Source organism: Chionomys nivalis, chromosome 7 (genome assembly GCF_950005125.1).
Source record: "Chionomys nivalis chromosome 7, mChiNiv1.1, whole genome shotgun sequence".
Lineage (NCBI taxonomy): Eukaryota > Metazoa > Chordata > Mammalia > Rodentia > Cricetidae > Chionomys > Chionomys nivalis.
This window is the reverse complement of record NC_080092.1, coordinates 65,507,326-65,524,857: the sequence shown is the minus strand read 5'-3', so window position 1 is coordinate 65,524,857 and position 17,532 is coordinate 65,507,326. Positions and strand designations below refer to the sequence as shown.

The 17,532-nt window shown below is 52.2% G+C and overlaps 2 protein-coding genes across 2 annotated transcripts; both read left to right on the top strand.

Annotated features, from left to right (window-relative positions):
• Positions 1 to 1,042: 1,042 nt before the first annotated feature.
• Dhrs11 (dehydrogenase/reductase 11) lies at positions 1,043 to 9,248 on the top strand. Its single transcript, XM_057776794.1, has 7 exons — positions 1,043 to 1,421; positions 4,406 to 4,615; positions 6,645 to 6,739; positions 7,531 to 7,660; positions 8,258 to 8,350; positions 8,538 to 8,603; positions 8,701 to 9,248. Exons 1-7 carry the CDS (start codon positions 1,086 to 1,088, stop codon positions 8,740 to 8,742), a joined length of 972 nt encoding a protein of 323 aa, XP_057632777.1. The 5' UTR covers positions 1,043 to 1,085; the 3' UTR covers positions 8,743 to 9,248.
• Positions 9,249 to 10,755: 1,507 nt separating this feature from the next.
• Positions 10,756 to 17,205, top strand: Mrm1 (mitochondrial rRNA methyltransferase 1). The gene is made up of 5 exons (XM_057776572.1): positions 10,756 to 11,402; positions 11,577 to 11,670; positions 14,491 to 14,623; positions 14,722 to 14,841; positions 15,013 to 17,205. The coding sequence occupies exons 1-5, from the start codon at positions 10,879 to 10,881 to the stop codon at positions 15,093 to 15,095; spliced, it is 954 nt and encodes a 317-aa protein (XP_057632555.1). The 5' UTR covers positions 10,756 to 10,878; the 3' UTR covers positions 15,096 to 17,205.
• Positions 17,206 to 17,532: the final 327 nt, after the last annotated feature.

Sequence of the window (17,532 nt, the reverse complement as noted above, 5' to 3'; positions counted from 1 at the left end):
ACTCGGAGATCTATCTACGTCTGCCTCCTGGTGCAGGGATTAAAGGCACCACCACCACTCGGGGGCGGCAACGTCAGGCAGTTTTAAACACTGAATAGCTAGAGAATAAAGTGAACCTGACTCTGAACAAAACTCAATAATGGAGAATGAAGTAAAGACAGTTGGGCACATTCCTGGCCTAGGACTGGGCTGCAGGTCACACCATCACACCGCTATGTGCCAGTACAGTCATTGTTTTGCTTTTTGTTAAAAGGTCTCATGTTCCAGCTGGCCTGGAGCTCCCTATGTAGTAAAAGACGGCCTTGAACTGATTCACCTGCCTCTGCCTTCCGTAGTGCTGGCTTATGCTACCAGGCCTTGTGGTAGGGTCGATGCTCCCTACAAGTGTGAGGCCCTGTGTTGAGTCGCCTGCACGAGGAAAAAACAAAACAAAATCTTATAGGGTATATTGTACATGTTTAAAGTTTGTAAATTTGCCTGCTACATGGTGTTCAAATTGTCAGTTTTTGCCAGTGATCACTGAAGTACATCGTATAACATTGCGTCCAAGTAGGACAGGGGAAGGTGCTGTCAAGGGCAGATGGAGAACATGGGGCCTGTTAGGAGTAGAACCCAACATACTTAGGTATTTTAACCAAATTAGTTCTTGGCTAGTAAGGCCAAAGGACAGGACCGGGTACTGTGCTTAAGAGCCCTTCCTCAGGTCACCTGGTCTTAATGGCGGAAACACAAGCTTTTCTGAACTGAATCCTTGCTATCAAGTCACTCAGGTTTGGAAAGGCACTGGAGTAACCTTTAGGTCCCTCACCCTGGCCTCAGGCCTCTGGAAGTGGAGCTGACTGAGTAAAGGAAGCCTTGCATGCATGCATCCTCTTTCTCCTTCCACCACAAAAGGAGGCGCTCACCAAGAAAGCAAGACTGGAGACTGTCAAGAACCCCTCTCGCGACGGTGGGCCCCCACCTGAAACGCTGCGGTTTCCGTCAGCCACGGGAGGGGCGGACTCGCGCGGGGGCGTGGCCGGAAGGGGCGGCCCCGCGGCCGCTCAAGAGACACGGCGGCCAGGCCGCGGCGGTCCTCGGGCGCGATGTGGCCTGGTGCCGAGGTCCCGAGGGCGGAGCCCCGGCCGGAGGCGGGCCCGCATGGGGGTGGGACTAGGCGCTGCTCCGACGTTTGCAGGTTGCCCGCGCCCGCCCCAGCAGTGACCAGGGAGCGGCCGAGCTCAGTGATCTCAGTGCCTGGCTCGCCGAACGGGGTGGGCGGACGGCTCGGGACCATGGCCAGAGCCGGCATGGAGCGGTGGCGCGACCGGCTGGCACTGGTGACGGGAGCCTCGGGGGGCATAGGCGCGGCCGTGGCCCGGGCATTAGTCCAGCAGGGACTGAAGGTGGTGGGTTGTGCCCGCACCGTTGGCAACATCGAGGTAAGGCCCCGCTGAGCAGCGGGGAAGCTCTGAGGGACGTCGTTTCCACGGGGTAGGGCTCCGAGTGGGGGAGGGGAGTGGCCGGAGCCAGGTTGTGACCCCGCTCTCACCAACCTGCTACCCCAGGGCCATTTGCAACGGCCTTGGGGACAGGAGTGATGGATATTTAGTAGCGAGAGGACGTACTTTCTCTCTTAGACCTATTTTGTTTTCTTATTTTCTTTTTTCTTTTCTTCTTCTTTCTTCTTCTTCTTCTTCTTCTTCTTCTTTTTTTTTTAATAAAAAGCCATTCGCTCCTGGTAGCCTGTGCTGCACTGTACCAAGTCCCTGACCCCTGGCATTCTCTTCCCTTACCCTGCCGTCGTCCGCCCCTACACTGGCAGGTGGAAAGGGGAAGCCAGAGGTCAGGGCCTAACTAGGCAGCCAAAGAGAAGGAAAGAAAGCTGGCTAGCTTTAGTGGTTAGGTTAGTTTCCTCTTGTCCCCAGACCTCACCCAGTCACACCAGGTAAAGTGCTAGCCAACCAATGAGCAAGAAGCTAGAGGTCTTGAGTGTTTGACCCGCGGGTAAGGGTGCGAGCTAGCTGTCCGTTCAATTCATTTTTGAGGTCCACTCTTATGCCGTGAGCCTAAGTGGTGACTGTATATTTACTTAGAGATTCTTCTTTTTCTGAGCCTTTTTCCGAGGTGGGACTGAATAGGTGAAATGGGGCACTGGATGTGTAAATCTTGATGGATCCAGAACTCCCTAGTTTTTCTCTTAACATGCTTTTGGGGGTTCTCAGACCTATGAGCAGTATCAACTTTGAAAAGATGAGGAGGAGATGGCCATGTGGGAAAAGACAAGAGAAATTCCCATTATTTGCCCTGGCAGGACCACCATCAGCTGTGTGGGCTAGTCCTTCTCTGCAGGGCTCTGTCCTCACTGTGGCTCAAAGTCCGCTGGTAGAAAAGGGACAAGGAGGCCTTGGGTGGAGGCAGAGGGAGAAGGTGTGCAGGAAGAACTGTCCACTCCCCAGTTACTGACGAAAGGTACACTTTATAGCCTCCCAGATAATCCCAAGGTCACCTGGCTCCTCCGTTGCGCCACTTTGCCCCTCCCTTTCCCTGGAGAAGCATAGGACCCAGCCCCCCTTTACTGCACCGGCTTTGAAGCCTAAGGGATTAAGGCCAGGGGATTGGACAACTGGAACCCCTGGTTTGTTGGTTTGTTTGGTTTTTAGTTTTTTTTTAATTTTTATTTAACGTGCTTTGGTATTTTGCCTTCAGATGTGTCTGTGTGAGGGTGTTGAACCCCTTGGAACTGGAATGACAGACAGTTGTGAGCTGTCATGTGGGTGCTGGGAATTGAACCCAGGTCCTGTGGAAGAGCTGCCAGTGCTTTTAACTACTGAGCCATCTTTCTAGCCTCCTGTTTTTAGTTTTGTTTCCCTAATTCTGAAGCCACTTTTGTCTTCTTTTCCACTTGTCTACCCTAAGCTAGCCAGAAGAGGGAGGCCCTGAATCCCAGGGAATCTCCAGGCAGATTATGTAGCCTTAGGATGAGTCCATGTCATTAAGGGAGAAGTTCTTGGCTGTGTGGGTCTGTCCTTATTTCAGGTCATTTTGGAGAGTAGATGGAGGTGGCAGAGGTGACACATTGAGGGGCGATGACGGGGAGAAGAATATCACACACACTCAGAGAGCTTTTCTCCTGGGGACTTTGAGTCTGGAGGGGGGATTTCCTGGGTTTCTTACTCACTATCTCTTTCATTGATTGATTGTTTTGATGATATTAAAACCAAGAGTTTGGGTTCTGGCATTCTACTGGGAGAAATCCTATTCTCTGAGTAGTTATGCATAGCAAAATCAGGTGGAAGGGGGCTTCTGAGTCCCAGAGGGATACAACTTTTGAATTCACAGATATTTAAAGCAGGAAGACCCTGACCGAGAACTTGGGAAGCAGAGGCAGGTGAAGCTCTGTGAGTTCGAGGCCGGCCTGGTCTACAGAGCAAGTTCCAGGACAGCCAGGGCTACACAGAGAAACCCTGTCTTGAAACAAAAAAACAAAACAAAACAAAACCTAAAAACAAACAAAAAGGCAGAAAATGATTTATTTGGTCACCTGATCAAGCCTTTTATTCCCAGCTTCACTTGGAAGGAGGAAGGGGCTCCTGGCCAGGGCAGATGGCCAAATTGGCCTTCCTCTAGGGCAGCCTGCACCCCCACACACACACTTACACAGTCACCTTCACAAGGCTCAAGTGCCAGCCACTCGCTGGCCTCCCACAGCCTGCTTTCTTCCAACTCCTAAATGTCAGCTCCTGCCGCACTCGGTGGCTCTGCTTTTTCCGGGCTCTGCAGTGTGCTGAGGAACTTGGACATGCACAGGGAGTGTCTAGTGGCAGGTGACTAACAAAGGTGGGGAAAATTGGGGTTGAGGGGGTACCTGGGGCTAGACATTCTGACCACATGTAAGGAGAAAGAGGGACTTGATTGAGTTCCACTGAAAGGTATATACACGACTCACATTTAAGTTCTGTGTGCCTTTTGTGAAGGGGAGGTGGCAATTCAGAGCTGAGCCCTTCTGCAGGGACTGGCTGACTCTAAAGAGAGGTAGAGAATTGGGTCTCCGGGATAACCAGCTCAGGGCCTCTTGGCCCTAATGGAAGAATAATATGGTACTGGGGAGAGAGAAGATAAATCTCCCTTTGTTCCCCGGATCCCTTCTCTCTTCTTAGCACTGAAGACTTTGGTGTATATGTGAGATTCCTCCTTGATCTGTCTACTGTTCCTCTCCTTCTCTGAGGGAGTGTCTACAACCCATTAGACTTTGACCAAACAGATCAAGCTTTGGGGATGGGCAGACCTAACCTCTCTCATGCGGCCAAAAGGCGGCTACCACTACAGAGTTCTGAACTGTGCCCTGGGAGGGAAGGCTGACCCTGGGGGAGGAGGTGTGGGAGTGAGCGGCTCACCCCAGTTAGACCCCTGTTGGGTTTCATAGGAGCTGGCTGCCGAATGTAAGAGTGCAGGCTACCCCGGGACTTTGATCCCCTACAGATGTGACCTGTCAAATGAGGAGGACATTCTCTCCATGTTCTCGGCTGTCCGCTCTCAGCACCATGGTGTGGATATCTGCATCAACAATGCGGGCATGGCTCGGCCCGACACCCTGCTCTCGGGCAGCACCAGTGGATGGAAGGACATGTTCAATGTAAGGCTTGTAGAACTGGGGCGGGAGGCTGGGGGGCAGGGCTCAGAGGAGAGTGGACAGCAGGGGCCTAGAAGGCAGAGGGCTCCCAGGGACAGGACTCCAGTAAAGGGAGCTTCAGTTTCCCACGGAGACATTTTGATTTTCCACTCGCTACTAGTATCACAAGGATAGTAACTGGATGAACATCCTCTCAGCCCCACATAGTTCTTACACTCTAGACTGGTTGAGATGGGATTTGAAAAGATTGCAGGGTAGAGAACTGTAGTTTGATGAATGTCCCTGCCTGTGCTGGGTACATGGTCTTAGGGGAAGACAACAGAGATGAGAGGTTATGTTTGCACCTGGCCCCGCATGGCTCAGGCAAATTCACGACAACCTCTGAGCATCAGTCCCGTCACATCTAGTTGGGATGAATGCACATAAATCATCACTATTACCAGCTCCACTGTCCCCAAGTATGATCTACAGAGTGTGGAGAACACATGGCCTGGTCAAGGGGTGGTCCTTGCTCAAATCGAGGTTAGTTGCTCCCTGCAGTCTGGGCAAATCCTTGATTTCCTTTGAGAAATTGGGAGCCTGTAATACACTTTAGAGAATGTACGGGCCAGGGGCTGGTAAGATGGCTCACTTGGCAAAGGTGCTTACCATTGAGACCCAGGACCCAGGACCCCTATGGTGAGAGAAGAGAGGCAACTCCTGTAAGTTGCCCTTTGACCTCCACATTGGCACTGTGGCATGCACACACACATACACAAAATAAGAAAATAAATACATGTAATAAGAGCATGTGCGGGCCAGGCACAGCCCCGAGGACATGTGTTTCCATCCTCTGGGCATTGTGGGGTGGCGTTAGGGTGTGAAAGCATTGAGAGACTGAGAGCACTGTCTTAGCGCTCTCTAGGTCTGGTACCAGTAGGCTAGTACTAAGAGGTTCTTGGAAGGGAAACAATGAACAAAGAGAATGAAGCTATGACCTCAGTCTTCTGGATCAGAATCACAGCCCTCATGTGCAGAGGCACATGTCTTAGCCTGGACCTCAGCTTGCCCATCTGTGAGATGAGGGACTCCTAAGTCCCCAAGGCCCCTTTGTCTTGAATATTACCTAAATCCCTTAGCCCCATTCTAGTAGGCCCTGGACCCAGGAGGCTTCCACCGCGCTCCTAGGGACTCATTTGTCCTCCATATGCCCGACAATCCCATCCTGTTAAGAGGACCAGGAACAGGCTGAGCCCTTTCTGCATCCTAATACCCCAGTGTTGCTGCTACCACAAGCGCGCAGGCAGGTTCTCACTGAGGGCATTCTGTCCCGAGGCCTGGGGGACACTTGATAAAGCAAACCAGCTAATCTGCCAGCTGTCCCTCCTCTGGAGAAGAGAGAAGAGGAGGCAGGAGGGCCCCTGATGACAGCTTTATCGCTGCTGGCCCCTCTGGCAAGGCTAATGGGTGGAGCAGACAGCAGACAGGGCGCTCTGTGGCTGATAGCCTTAGATCTCTGCTCTGTGAAGGGTGGGGGAGGTCACCTCTGCCAGGAGTGGCAAGTGACCCCACCCACTGGATTCCCCACACCTGGACTTGTTGCTGGGGTATAGGTTAAAGGCCCGTGAGCCTCCCCCACATATGATTGGTGGGAATTACCAGGGAGCAGGATGGCCGAGGAGGGTGGGGAGAGAGGGCTGGCTTCTGTGTGTAAGGAAAGGTTTAGGACATTTCAGAAAGGGTTTCAGTCTGTTTAGGAGGGAGCAGGTCTGGACACTGCCCCTGAGAAGGATGGCTGGTTTCCTGAGGCCGAGGTCTGACTGTGGCAGAGATGGCTGGCAGAGTGTCCTGGGCTTGGGTGGGAGGGTTATTCCTACAGGAACTCAGCCAGGAAAAGAGCTGCCTCTTCTGTCTTCTGGGGGTGGTAGCTGTGAGGGGTGGGACCCCCCACAGAGAACGCATGCCACTCCCCCCCCCCCCATGCTCTGCAACTCCATCACCTATTCGGTTGGGCCCAAGCCGGAGACACTCCATTGCCCTCCCTGGCCCGCAGGTGAATGTCCTGGCCCTCAGCATCTGCACTCGGGAAGCTTATCAGTCCATGAAGGAGCGGAATGTGGACGACGGGCATATCATTAACATCAACAGGTGAGACCCAGCGGCCTAGGCTCGGCACAGGTCTGTTCAGCAGTGACCCACCTGTCTCAGCTCCTTAACCTCCAAATGGCAGTTTCTTTGGTAGTAAGACAGGCATTTAATATCTAAGTGGCATGATGCTGACCAAGGGAAGAGCAGACAGCTCAGCCCCTGCCCTCCATGGCCAATGCCTGGGCCTGGGCCTTTCCAGGAACTGGGTGCCATTGTGCATTTCCCTCAGATCCAGGGATAAACCCGCCTTGTGGGCCAAAGACACTGCACAGGCTCTAGCATAGGAGAGCCCATTGTCTATTGAGGGGCGTGGGGACAACCCCAGAGATCTCCCAGCACAGCCCTGTCAGTGAGCACACAGACAACATGGTGAGGCTCCTGTTAACCTGTCTGGCTGCAGAAGGGAGTACACAGCCAGCAGGACAGCTTCAAGGCAAAGCCGGTTTCAGGAGCTGCATAGACAAGAGACTAGATTCCCCAGACAGTGGTGGTGCATGCCTTTAATGCCAGAACTCCCAGAGGCAGAGGCAGGTGGATCTCTGTGAGTTTGAGGTCAGCCAGCCTGGTCTACAGAGCTAGTTCCAGGACAGCTAGGACTGTTACACAGAGAAACCCTGTCTCGAAAAACCAAAAACTGAACTGTAGGGGTATCCATCAGAAGTCCCCCGTCCCCCCCCCAGCAAGGCTTCCCTGTTGGCCTCTGGGTAACGAGACTGACCAGGGTGATAGGAATACTGCCTGTGTCTATGGAACTTTACTCTCTCCTCTCTCCCTTCCCTTCTTCCACCCAGCATGTGTGGCCACCGAGTCCCACCCCAGTCTGTCATCCATTTCTATAGTGCGACCAAGTATGCCGTCACTGCATTGACAGAGGGACTAAGGCAAGAGCTTCTGGAGGCCCAGAGCCATATCCGGGCCACGGTGAGGCTGTGGTCTAGCCCTGGTGGGAATGGCACGGGCCCAGCCCTCCTGCCCGCACATGCCCAGAAAGGCCTGCTGAGAGCCTTGGGTTCAACTGAGTGCATAAGTCCTGGGCACTGCTGCCCCTTACAAGGACAGTCTCCTCCCTTCACTCACCCAGAACCCAGGGTCAGACTTACACTGTTAGTGGGAGGGGCCGACTTGAAGGGAGGCTGGAGTGAGACTAAGGGAAATCAGACACCGTGACTGGAGGTCAGCACTCTGGTCCCTTCCTTAGAAGGCCACATGACTTTGGGTAAACCACTGAACCTCCCTAAGCCTCAGACTTCACATTCTGTGAAATGGAATAATACTTATCTGGTTATGAGGTTAAGCAACACCACTTTGTAAAGCGTTAACCAAATATATAGGAACAACTCCATATGTATACAGGGTATTCTGAGAGGTGCCAGTTGGAGCTCTCAGTGGTGACTTTGGACTTTGGAAGGAGGAGGACAATTGAGGACTTGAGGCAGCTGTCCTTGTGAATCTATCCTTTCCCTTCAACCTCATGGCCTGCTGAAGCTCAGGCTAAGCAGGACCTCTCTGTTGGCCCAGTGTATCTCTCCAGGCTTGGTGGAAACACGGTTTGCCTTCAAACTCCATGACAAGGACCCTGAGAGAGCAGCTGCCACCTATGAAGACATAAAGGTGGGCCTTCTGGGCCCAGTAGAGCCCCCCAGTCCTTAAGTACCCTCAGGCTGTCCTCTCTGCCTAGCCTATCACTCCTTGAGGGTTAGGGTGGGATGTGGATGTTAGAGAGAGTCCCTCTGAGGTGGGGAGGAACTTGGGTCACTTCTGCCCTTGTCTCAACCCTTTCCCCGGTGCTCGCTCTCAGTGTCTCAAACCGGAGGATGTGGCTGAGGCTGTCATCTACGTCCTCAGCACCCCCCCACATGTTCAGGTGAGTCTGCCCTTAGCTCTTACCCTCTGGGAGCAGCCCAAGTGTGCCCAGGGAGTCCTTTAGGGGGTGATTGCCTCAAATCGTCTGCCTTCCACAGGTTGGAGACATCCAGATGAGGCCCACAGAGCAGGTGACCTAGTGTTCTGTGGGGAACTCCCGACTTCCCACCCTTCACGGCTTGCCTCCTGCCTCTGGATTTTAGGTGTTGATTTCTGGACCCTGGATCTTACTTTCTGTATCCACTCCACTAGGGATAGGAAATTTGTCAAATTATTCTGTTTATACATGTGAACAAATGGGCTGGGGAGAGAAGGCACAGTCGTGACCATTTTATCTGCTGACCTGTTCTGAGTCCCCTGTTGGGCTCCTTAACCTTCTCTCCTCAGCCTCTTCCTTTTGACCTGGGCAAGGGAATGTGGCCAAAAGGGGCACTGTCTATCTTCTTGCACCCTATCCTTTGCTCCTTAGGGTTGGGGTGGCAGAGACAGGCCTCATCCTTTACCTGTGTAGGCTCCTTTCCCCACTCCCCCACCTCTCCAGCCCAACTTTAGCTCTTATCCTGGGGTCATCACTGCACTCTGACCATGGCCACAGAATACTAGGCCTGTCTCCCAGCTTACTGTAACAATTAAAGAGAAAGATCACAACCTACTCTGGCTTGAGAAGTGTCTTTCATCCCCCCTCCCCCTTTGGTGATCAGTGTGGTTGTGTCTGAGAATTTCTTCCAGGTAAATGGGAAGGTAGGTAAGGTAGGTAAATTTGGAGTAACCATTCTGGAGTGGGTGCAGGGGATGGTTGGTGCTGGGGCCAGCCAAGGATACATGTGTCTCCAAAAAAAAAAAAAAAACCAAAAACAAAAAACTTAAGTTAGTAAGTAAATAAATACTTTATTTATAAAGGGCTGGGGAAGTGGTTCAGCAGTTAAGAACATTGGCTGCTCCTCTGGAGGACCCAAGTTTGATTCCCAGAACCCACATGGTGACTCCACTGTCAGGGAATTTACATTTTCTTCTGGTCTCCTGGGGCACCAGGCATGCTTGTGGTGCACAGCCATGCTCACAGACAATACACCTCCAAGCATAAACAATGAAAGAATTTTGAAAAATAAAATAAGTCCCCAGGCGTACCAACACCTGAGAAGCAGAAGCAAGATGATTGCTGCGAATTTGTGGTCAACCTGGTCTACATAACGAGCTTTAGGCCATGCATGGGTACTAGTGAGACATTGCCTTAAAAAAAATTTAGGCCGAGGGATGGAGAAATGGCTCAGCGGTTTCCAAGCACTGGCTGTTCTTCCAGAGGACCTGTGTTCAATTCCCAGCACCCACATGGCAGCTCACAACTGTCTGTAATTCTAGTTCTAGGGGATCCGACAACCTCACACAGAGTATACACAGGCAAAACACGAGTGTAAAATAAATGTTAAAAAAAAAAAAAAAGTCTAGGCTGGGTGGTGGTGGCACACGCCTTTAATCCCAGGCAGAGGCAGGCGGATCTCTGTGAGTTCGAGGCCAACCTGGTCTACAAGAGCTAGTTCCAGGACAGGCTCCAAAAGCTACAGAGAAACCCTGTCTCGAAAAACAAAACAAAAAAGGTTTAAAAAGGAAAAAAGCAAAGACAGGTTGAAAAGACTTAGTGGGGGCTCTGAGCAGTGAGCAAAGGAGTCCCAGCTTTACCAAGGGCCACCAGCATCAGCTGCTTGTCCACAGAGACACCATAGACTTGGGGCTTAACCACAGCGGTCCGGAGATGGGAAATATCGCTGGGGTTCTGCTGACTGGTGCTAAGGGTCTGGGTAGCTTCTGGCAATTCCCAGAAACGACGATGTGCCTGAATGTGGGGAGGAAGACCCCCAGACTGACTGACTGAACAGGATGGCCCACCCATCGTCTTAAACTGGTCTTTGCAGGTGCGGAAGAGAATAAGGCTAGCCTAGCCTCCCGACACTTCCCCTCACCCAGAGCAGCCTGAGCTAGGGTCAGCTCAGCAGTAGCACAGCCTCGGCTCGCCCGCGGCGGTGGAGGAAGTGCGAACCATTGCTGTAGGGGGTGCTGTGGAGACTTAGTTGAGGGCAACTCGCGTGTGCGTCATCGGACAGGGGGCCGGGCCTCTGGAACCCGGAAGCTGGGGACCCACGTGGGAGTCCGGGAGGTCTGCTTGGTTGGCAGATTGTGGGACTCGGGGACAGTTTGTCCTACGCGAGGGGACGAGGTGTGGGAGGCCAGCGGGTCCTCTGCAACGGCCTGTTAGTGGAGTCCCGGGCGCAACTGGAGCTATGCGACTGCTTTGGACCGTCGGGTGCTTCGGTCGCCGGATCGTCCGTCATTTCTCCCCGGTGGCGCGGCCTGGCGGGGAGGAGCTGAGCCGCCTGCTTCTGGATGACCTGGCGCCGACCCAGAGGCTGGAGCGTCTGTTCGGCCTGTCCCCGTGCCTCCTGGCCCTGCGGGCCGCCCGCCGGAGCGTGGCCCGGCTTCTGCTCCAGGCGGGTAAAGCTGGGCTGCAAGGGGAGCGGGCCGAGCTGCTCCGGGTGGCCGAGGCCCGGGGCATCCCTGTCCTGAGGCCCAGGCGGCAGAAACTGGACGCCTTGTGCGGCCACCAGGTGCACCAGGGCGTCTGCATGGAGGTGAGCCCGTTGCAACCCCGGCTTTGCGACGAGGCCACAGAGGCGAGCCCGGGAGACGACCCTCAGCAACTGTGGCTCGTCCTTGAGGGGCTCCAGGATCCCCGGAATCTTGGGGCTGTGCTGCGCTCCGCTCACTTCCTCGGAGTAGACAGAGTCATCACCAGCCGGAGAAACAGGCAGGAAGTCCCTTAGTGGAGGCGGAGCCAAGTTCCTAAGCATGTTGGGGTGTGGGGGGTCCCTCGTCCAGGCTCCTGGTTGACGGAGCCTAAACACTTGGGAGCTAGAGGGTGTGTGGGGAGCGGGGTTTGAGATTACCAGGTTTAACGGGGATCTTGGGGGAACCTTTGCAGCTGCCCGCTTACTCCAGTAGTCAGCAAGGCCAGCGCTGGGGCTGTGGAGGTGATGGACGTGTTCGCCACTACTGACTTGGCCGGTTTTCTGAAGGTAATGTGGGACGAGAAGGGAAGGAGAGGCGATGAGTCTAGCAGTGGATGGGAGGTGGGGGTGGGAGAAGGGAACGTGGTAGCATTGATTCCTATGGTCTTTAAAATCACCAATGGAGCATCGTCTGAAGTTAGGAATTTCCTCGCCTCATTTCTTTTACTACACGCCTTGGCCACCTGCAACAGCAAGTCAGTGTCTGACACCTTTGGGTCTTAAGCAATGCTCTGGGGAGCTGGTTGGCAGGAGATGTGGATACATGGAATAGAAGCTCAACTTGAAAGCAATTTTGAACACCGCTTTGCTAGGGGCAAGCTTTAGCGTTCTTCAGCTGTGTTTCTCTGACTAGACACGAGGAGGCAGCATTGCCTCGCATTTGGCAGACCCTCTGACTTCTGTCTGATCACCCCCTCCCACCACCCTCACCCTGAGGTAAGACAATAACATTGAAAAGAGGGGGAAGAAAGCCGCCTAATAAACTTATATTCAAGCCACGTGTCTAATTTCAGATTTTCTAGTAACCATGCTGAAAAGTAAAAAGAGCCAGGAGTCTGTAATTTAAGCTCTTCAAAGGTGGAGACAGGAAGACGATTCCTTTCAAGGCCAGCCTGGGCTGTGTGAGACCCAACCTCAAAAACCAAAACAACAACACCAAGCAACCAGAAAAGTAAAAAGAAACATACTTTCATTCAATGTGCCCAAAATATCATTAAAACATACACTTTAGGGCTGGAGAGATGGCTCAGAAGTTAAGAGCACTGGACTGCCCTTCCAGAGGTCCTGAGTTCAATTCCCACCAACCACATGGTGGCTCACAACCATCTATAGTGAGCTTTGGTGCACTGTACACATAATATTTAAATAAATAAATAAATCTATCTTTTAAAAAACATACACTTTAAATACTAAAAAAAATTGAGATAGGATCTTGTTGTGTAACCCAGGTTGGCCTCAGATTCACAGAAATTCTCCTGCCTCAGCCTCTTTATAAGTGTTCAGATTAAATCACATTTAAAAATGTTTATTTATGCCTGGAGTTGGTGGTGCATGCCTTTAATCCCAGCACTTGGGAGGCAGAGGCAGGCAGATCTCAGTGAGTTCTAGGCCAGCCTGGTCTACAAAGTGAGTTCCAGGACAGCCAGGACTGTTACACAGAGAAACCTTATCTTTAAAAACCCAAACCAAGGGGCTGGAGAAATGGCTCAGAGGTTAAGAGCACTGGTTGTTCTTCCAGAGGCCCTGAGTTCAATTCCCAGTAACCACATGGTGGCTCACAACCATCTGTAATGAAGTCTGGTGTCTGGCCTGCAGGCATACATGCAGACAGAACACTGTAAACAAAATAAACAAATAAATCTTAAAAAAAAACCAAACAACCCCCCCATGTTTATAGATAATACATCTCAATTTGGACTAGCCATATTTCAGTCCGCACCCGCATGGTGGCTCACAACCATCTGTGACTCCAGTACCAGGGCTTCTGATGCCCTCCCTCTTCCGGCCTCCACCAGTATCCGGCACGCGTGGTGCATACATATACATGCAGCTAAACCCTGATACACATAAGAAAACGTCAAAATCTTTAGGTCAGGTGTGTCAGTGGTTTTCACATAAACAACACGTCTAGAAGCATTTTTCTCAGTCATCTCAGAGGCAGTCCCCCTTTCGGGGTCTCTGGCCAAACCTGGTGGGAAGCGGGAGTCTCTCTTTGTTCTTTTATTTCCCCAGACTGGGTTTTTCTTTGTAACCCTGGCTGTCCTGGAACTTACTTGTAAACCAGGCTGGTTTCAAACTCAGAGACACACTTGCCTTTACCTTCCGAGTCCTGGGATTAAAGGCGTGTGACACCATCGCTGGGCTTAGGCTCCCACTGTATTTGACTGCCTCCCAAATGGATGCTCTAACCTGGATCTCACCCCCCACCCCAACTCTAGACTTAGTGCCTCTGCTACAACTCTTCCCTTCCGCTCCCACAGTGAGCATTTCAGACGCCCCATTTCTAGGGCTCACCTTCTGTTCTCCTAGGGCCTACCCTGCTCAGTTGTTCAGCTTAGAGATCACCTTTGACTTCTTGTCCTCACAGCTACATCCCACACGTCCCCAAATCCTTTTGCCTTTTGCATGGAGTTATTGCTACACCATCCTCATGCCTCACTGTTTCTGCTGCCCTAGTCTGAGTTCACATCTCCCTGTGCTGGGGTCTCAGTGTGGCATGCACAGTGATTTTGCCGTCGCTTTGCTCAAAATGTTTCAAAGCTCCAGATCCGGAGGTACATACTTGTAGCCCCAGTACTTGAGAGACTAAGACTGGAAGATCATAGGTTCAAGGCCCGCGTGGGGTTCATAGTGAACTCATGTCTTAAAAACCAAAGCAAAATAACACTTTTCAAAGTTTCTATATCAATATTAAAGCCCTATGCTTCCAGTGACCCTTGAGACCTTACTGTGTGGCTATTGGTTTGCCTCTTTGGCTAACTTCCCCCAGGCCAGCTTACCATTCCTCAGATACGACAGGTGAGCAGGACCTTTGTGTCTCCAAACTTGCATGTCTCCCTGCCTAGAACCTTCCCCCACTGATACTCATCCATTAGTTATCTTCAGATCTGCGCTTCGCTGCCACCTCAAGGAGGACTCCACAGCCGCTCTGTGTTCTCGGCCTCATCCTCAGTGCCCGGAGCAAATGCTGGTCACCTAGAGGATCTGACTCACCCTAAGTCAAAGGCACTTTCAGTGTGTGTGTGTGTGTGCAATCCCGGGCTCCTCGGCCATGGCTCTGATGACGATTCTGTGAGCCAGGATGTGGTGTTTTCTTCCCCTTTTCAGGCCAAGGCCCAGCAGGGCTGGCTTGTGGTGGGCACAGTGGGCTGCCCAGGTCCTGAGATCTCCCAGTCCTTCAAGGTCCCCATCACTAGCTGCCTAGAGTTCATCTGGGACCGGCCTACTCTCCTTGTGCTGGGTAGGTAGGCTATACCTGCTTTTTCGTTTTCAGTTGTCTATTTTCTAAGCATGTGGACTTCAGGTTGGGGCTCCCTAACACTGTCGCGTGTCCTGCAGGCAATGAGGGCTCTGGTCTGTCCCAGGAGGTTCTTGCCTCCTGCCAGCTGCTTCTTACTATTCTGCCCAGGCGTCGGCTGCCTCCTGGTCTTGAGTCCTTGAATGTGTCTGTGGCCACAGGTGAGTCTACGTCTCCCTCACCCCCAGCTCCATGGCGGTGGCTTCTGTCTCCTCTCATTTTCGGACCGATTTGCCCTGAACAGGCTGGTCCCTCTATGCCACACTTGTTTGTGAAAACAGGAGCGTGCCCTGCATGTGTCCTGAGCCCCTCCCTCTCCCTGTTGCCTTTAGGAATTCTTCTACACTCCATTTGCAGCCAGAAGAAGGCTTTCCCTGTACAGACCGAGAAAGGACAACTTCTCCAAGATACTTGAGAACCCTTAGCTATGCCTGGAGGACTCAGAGAGGCCCAGTACCCAGGACTGCCACTGTGGTTGGAAAAACAGGCTCAAAGTGGGCTCACCTCGACTGAGATACACGTGTGTAGGAATCGGACCGAGTCCCACGCCGATTCTCATGCAGGCTTGAATGTGCCGGGCTCTCTGCCTGTGAGAGTCTGTTTATTGGCTAGGGTCAGTGGAGACCAAGGGGGTGGGGTGTCATTTCCAGTTGGAAATGGTAGTTTGCTAATGTCCAGGATGCGTTAAGACAGACGGTGTCTGTGCTGGATCTTTCCTACGAGTCAAAGGGCTGTCTTGGCATGAGGAAGAATGGGGCAGTCCAGTGCAGGGCATGTGGTGTGTGAGAGTGAGGATGTAGAGGGAAGTTGAGTGGACGCCCATCCCTACTCTTCCAGGTGATGAGGATTAAGTAAATGAGGGGTTCCATCCAGTGAGTGCCATACAGCTGAGCTGAGCTGTCCTGCCCTGTCTCTCCATTAGGTGGCAGTCTTGCTCTTTGCACCATAGTTTTGCAGCTGCCAAGCACCATTAGAGACAGGGAAGATACACACACACACACACACACACACACACACACACAGAGAGAGAGAGACAGAGACAGAGAGCGAGAGAGCGAAAGCAGTGCAGTCTAACCTGGTGGAACCTATGACCCAGAGCCCTTGCTTTTGAATCTGAGAGGTTATGAAGTCAGGGTCACTATTATGCAATTCCAAATAGGCTTGGTCTCCTCCTCCAGGGTCCCACAAGTGGATAAAAGTGTGATATTGCAGAATAGTGGTCTCACTCTGGGCTGCACGTTGGAACACCTGATAAGCATTTTAACGGAACAAGCCCAACACAGCAGCCACCGTGTGATGCTGAGAAGGGTGGGTAAACCCTGGGCAGTAGGATTTTCTTTCCTTCTTTCTTTCTTTCCTTTTTGAGATGGCGAATCATGTACCTAGGGTGTCCTAAACTTGCCCTTTAGCTGAAGATTACCTTGAACTTTTGATCCTCCTGTCCCCACCTCCCAAGTGCAAGAATTCAAGACACCCCCCACTGTGCCCACTCTATATGTAGCTGCAGGTAGATCCAGGGCTCTGTGCAGGCTAGACAAGCTCTCTACTTACTGAGCTCCATCTGAGCCCTAAGCTGGATGATCCTTTGCCGTAGGAACTGTCCCGAGTACTATGCGATGTCCCCACTAGACTCCAGTTATCCCATCTCCAGTTATGAAACAAAACTGTCCTCACATGGCCAGATATCTTGACTGACAGCCCTGAGTGTGGGATGGAGGACCATTCCTGAATTGTAATCTTGGCGGCTGTGAGACTTGGGAAAAGTCACCTCCATGCTCTCTATATATCCTTGTAGGATATAAAGAACAATGGGAGCTTGGTGCCCGTTTCCTTTGAGATCTCCCTGGAGTAGGGTCTGAATGGCAGTGAGCACTTAGTACAAGGTTTGAGTTTGTTTGCAGAAGGCCTGGAGATCTTACTTTTCTTGCTGCTGTTGAAAATACCGAGTAAAAGCACCTAAAGGAAGGGTTTCTTTTGGCTCAAGTTTGAGGAGACACTTTCATTTCCTCATAGTGGGGGTGGGGTGGGGTGGGGTGGCAGGTGGGTGAGGCATAGCAGCAGGAGGGGGTGTGAGGCAGGAGCTGGGGCCCTGGGTGCAGGTGCTCGCTCACTCTCTCCCCTTCCTCTGTTCATTTAGTCCAGGGCTCCTGCCGCGGGGAGGTGCTGCCCACATTCAGAGAGAGCCATCCCTCCTCCATTAGTCCTGTCTAACTGAAAACACCCTTAAAGACATGCCCAGGGTGGCCCTCCCAGGTGATCCCAAAGACAGGCCAATGGTCAGTGAAGATGAACTGTCACAGGTCCCACGGTCACCATAAAGTTTTTCTTCTAAGGAAAGACGGAGAACCCTTCATCAACACCATTCCCCCCAGCTCCCCATCTTGAGCTGTGTGTCCCCAGCTGCCTCACAAGCTCTGATGACCACTGAGCTCAGGCTGTGCTGTCTCACCAAAGAGCAGGGATTTGGTTTTTGTCTTTTTATTGTTTTGTCAATTTTGTGAATTCAAATATAGGTTTTTAGCATTGCCTGTGCCTTGGAGTCATGGGGTAGGGAAGGGGTTGTCTGTTAATGCCCAGAAGCACCAGATCAATTAAATAACAGTCTCCAGGAAGGAGCCAGGTGCTCCTCTTGCCTTTCTTTGGGTCTTCTTTTCCCTTGAATGTGTGTGTGCGTGCGTGCACGACAGCACACATGTGGAGATCAGAGGATAACTTGGTGGATGGTATCAGCCCCAAGGACAAGCGCCTTTACCCACTGAGCCACCTGACCTGCCCGGGCAGTTACAGAGAGAAACCCTGTATCAAACAAAGAAACGAAACCCCGGTGTTTTTGTGTCTGTGCATGTGTGCTG

Bases quoted from the DNA above. Each gene is read 5' to 3' on its own strand.
- Mrm1 (XM_057776572.1), top strand. From the start codon at position 10,879: ATGCGACTGCTTTGGACCGTCGGGTGCTTCGGTCGCCGGATCGTCCGT. The intron at 11,403-11,576 runs GCAGGAAGTCCC...GAACCTTTGCAG, and splicing joins ATCACCAGCCGGAGAAACAG to CTGCCCGCTTACTCCAGTAG. The intron at 14,842-15,012 runs GTGAGTCTACGT...TGTTGCCTTTAG, and splicing joins GAATGTGTCTGTGGCCACAG to GAATTCTTCTACACTCCATT.
- Dhrs11 (XM_057776794.1), top strand. From the start codon at position 1,086: ATGTGGCCTGGTGCCGAGGTCCCGAGGGCGGAGCCCCGGCCGGAGGCG. The intron at 4,616-6,644 runs GTAAGGCTTGTA...CCTGGCCCGCAG, and splicing joins GATGGAAGGACATGTTCAAT to GTGAATGTCCTGGCCCTCAG. The intron at 8,604-8,700 runs GTGAGTCTGCCC...TGCCTTCCACAG, and splicing joins GCACCCCCCCACATGTTCAG to GTTGGAGACATCCAGATGAG.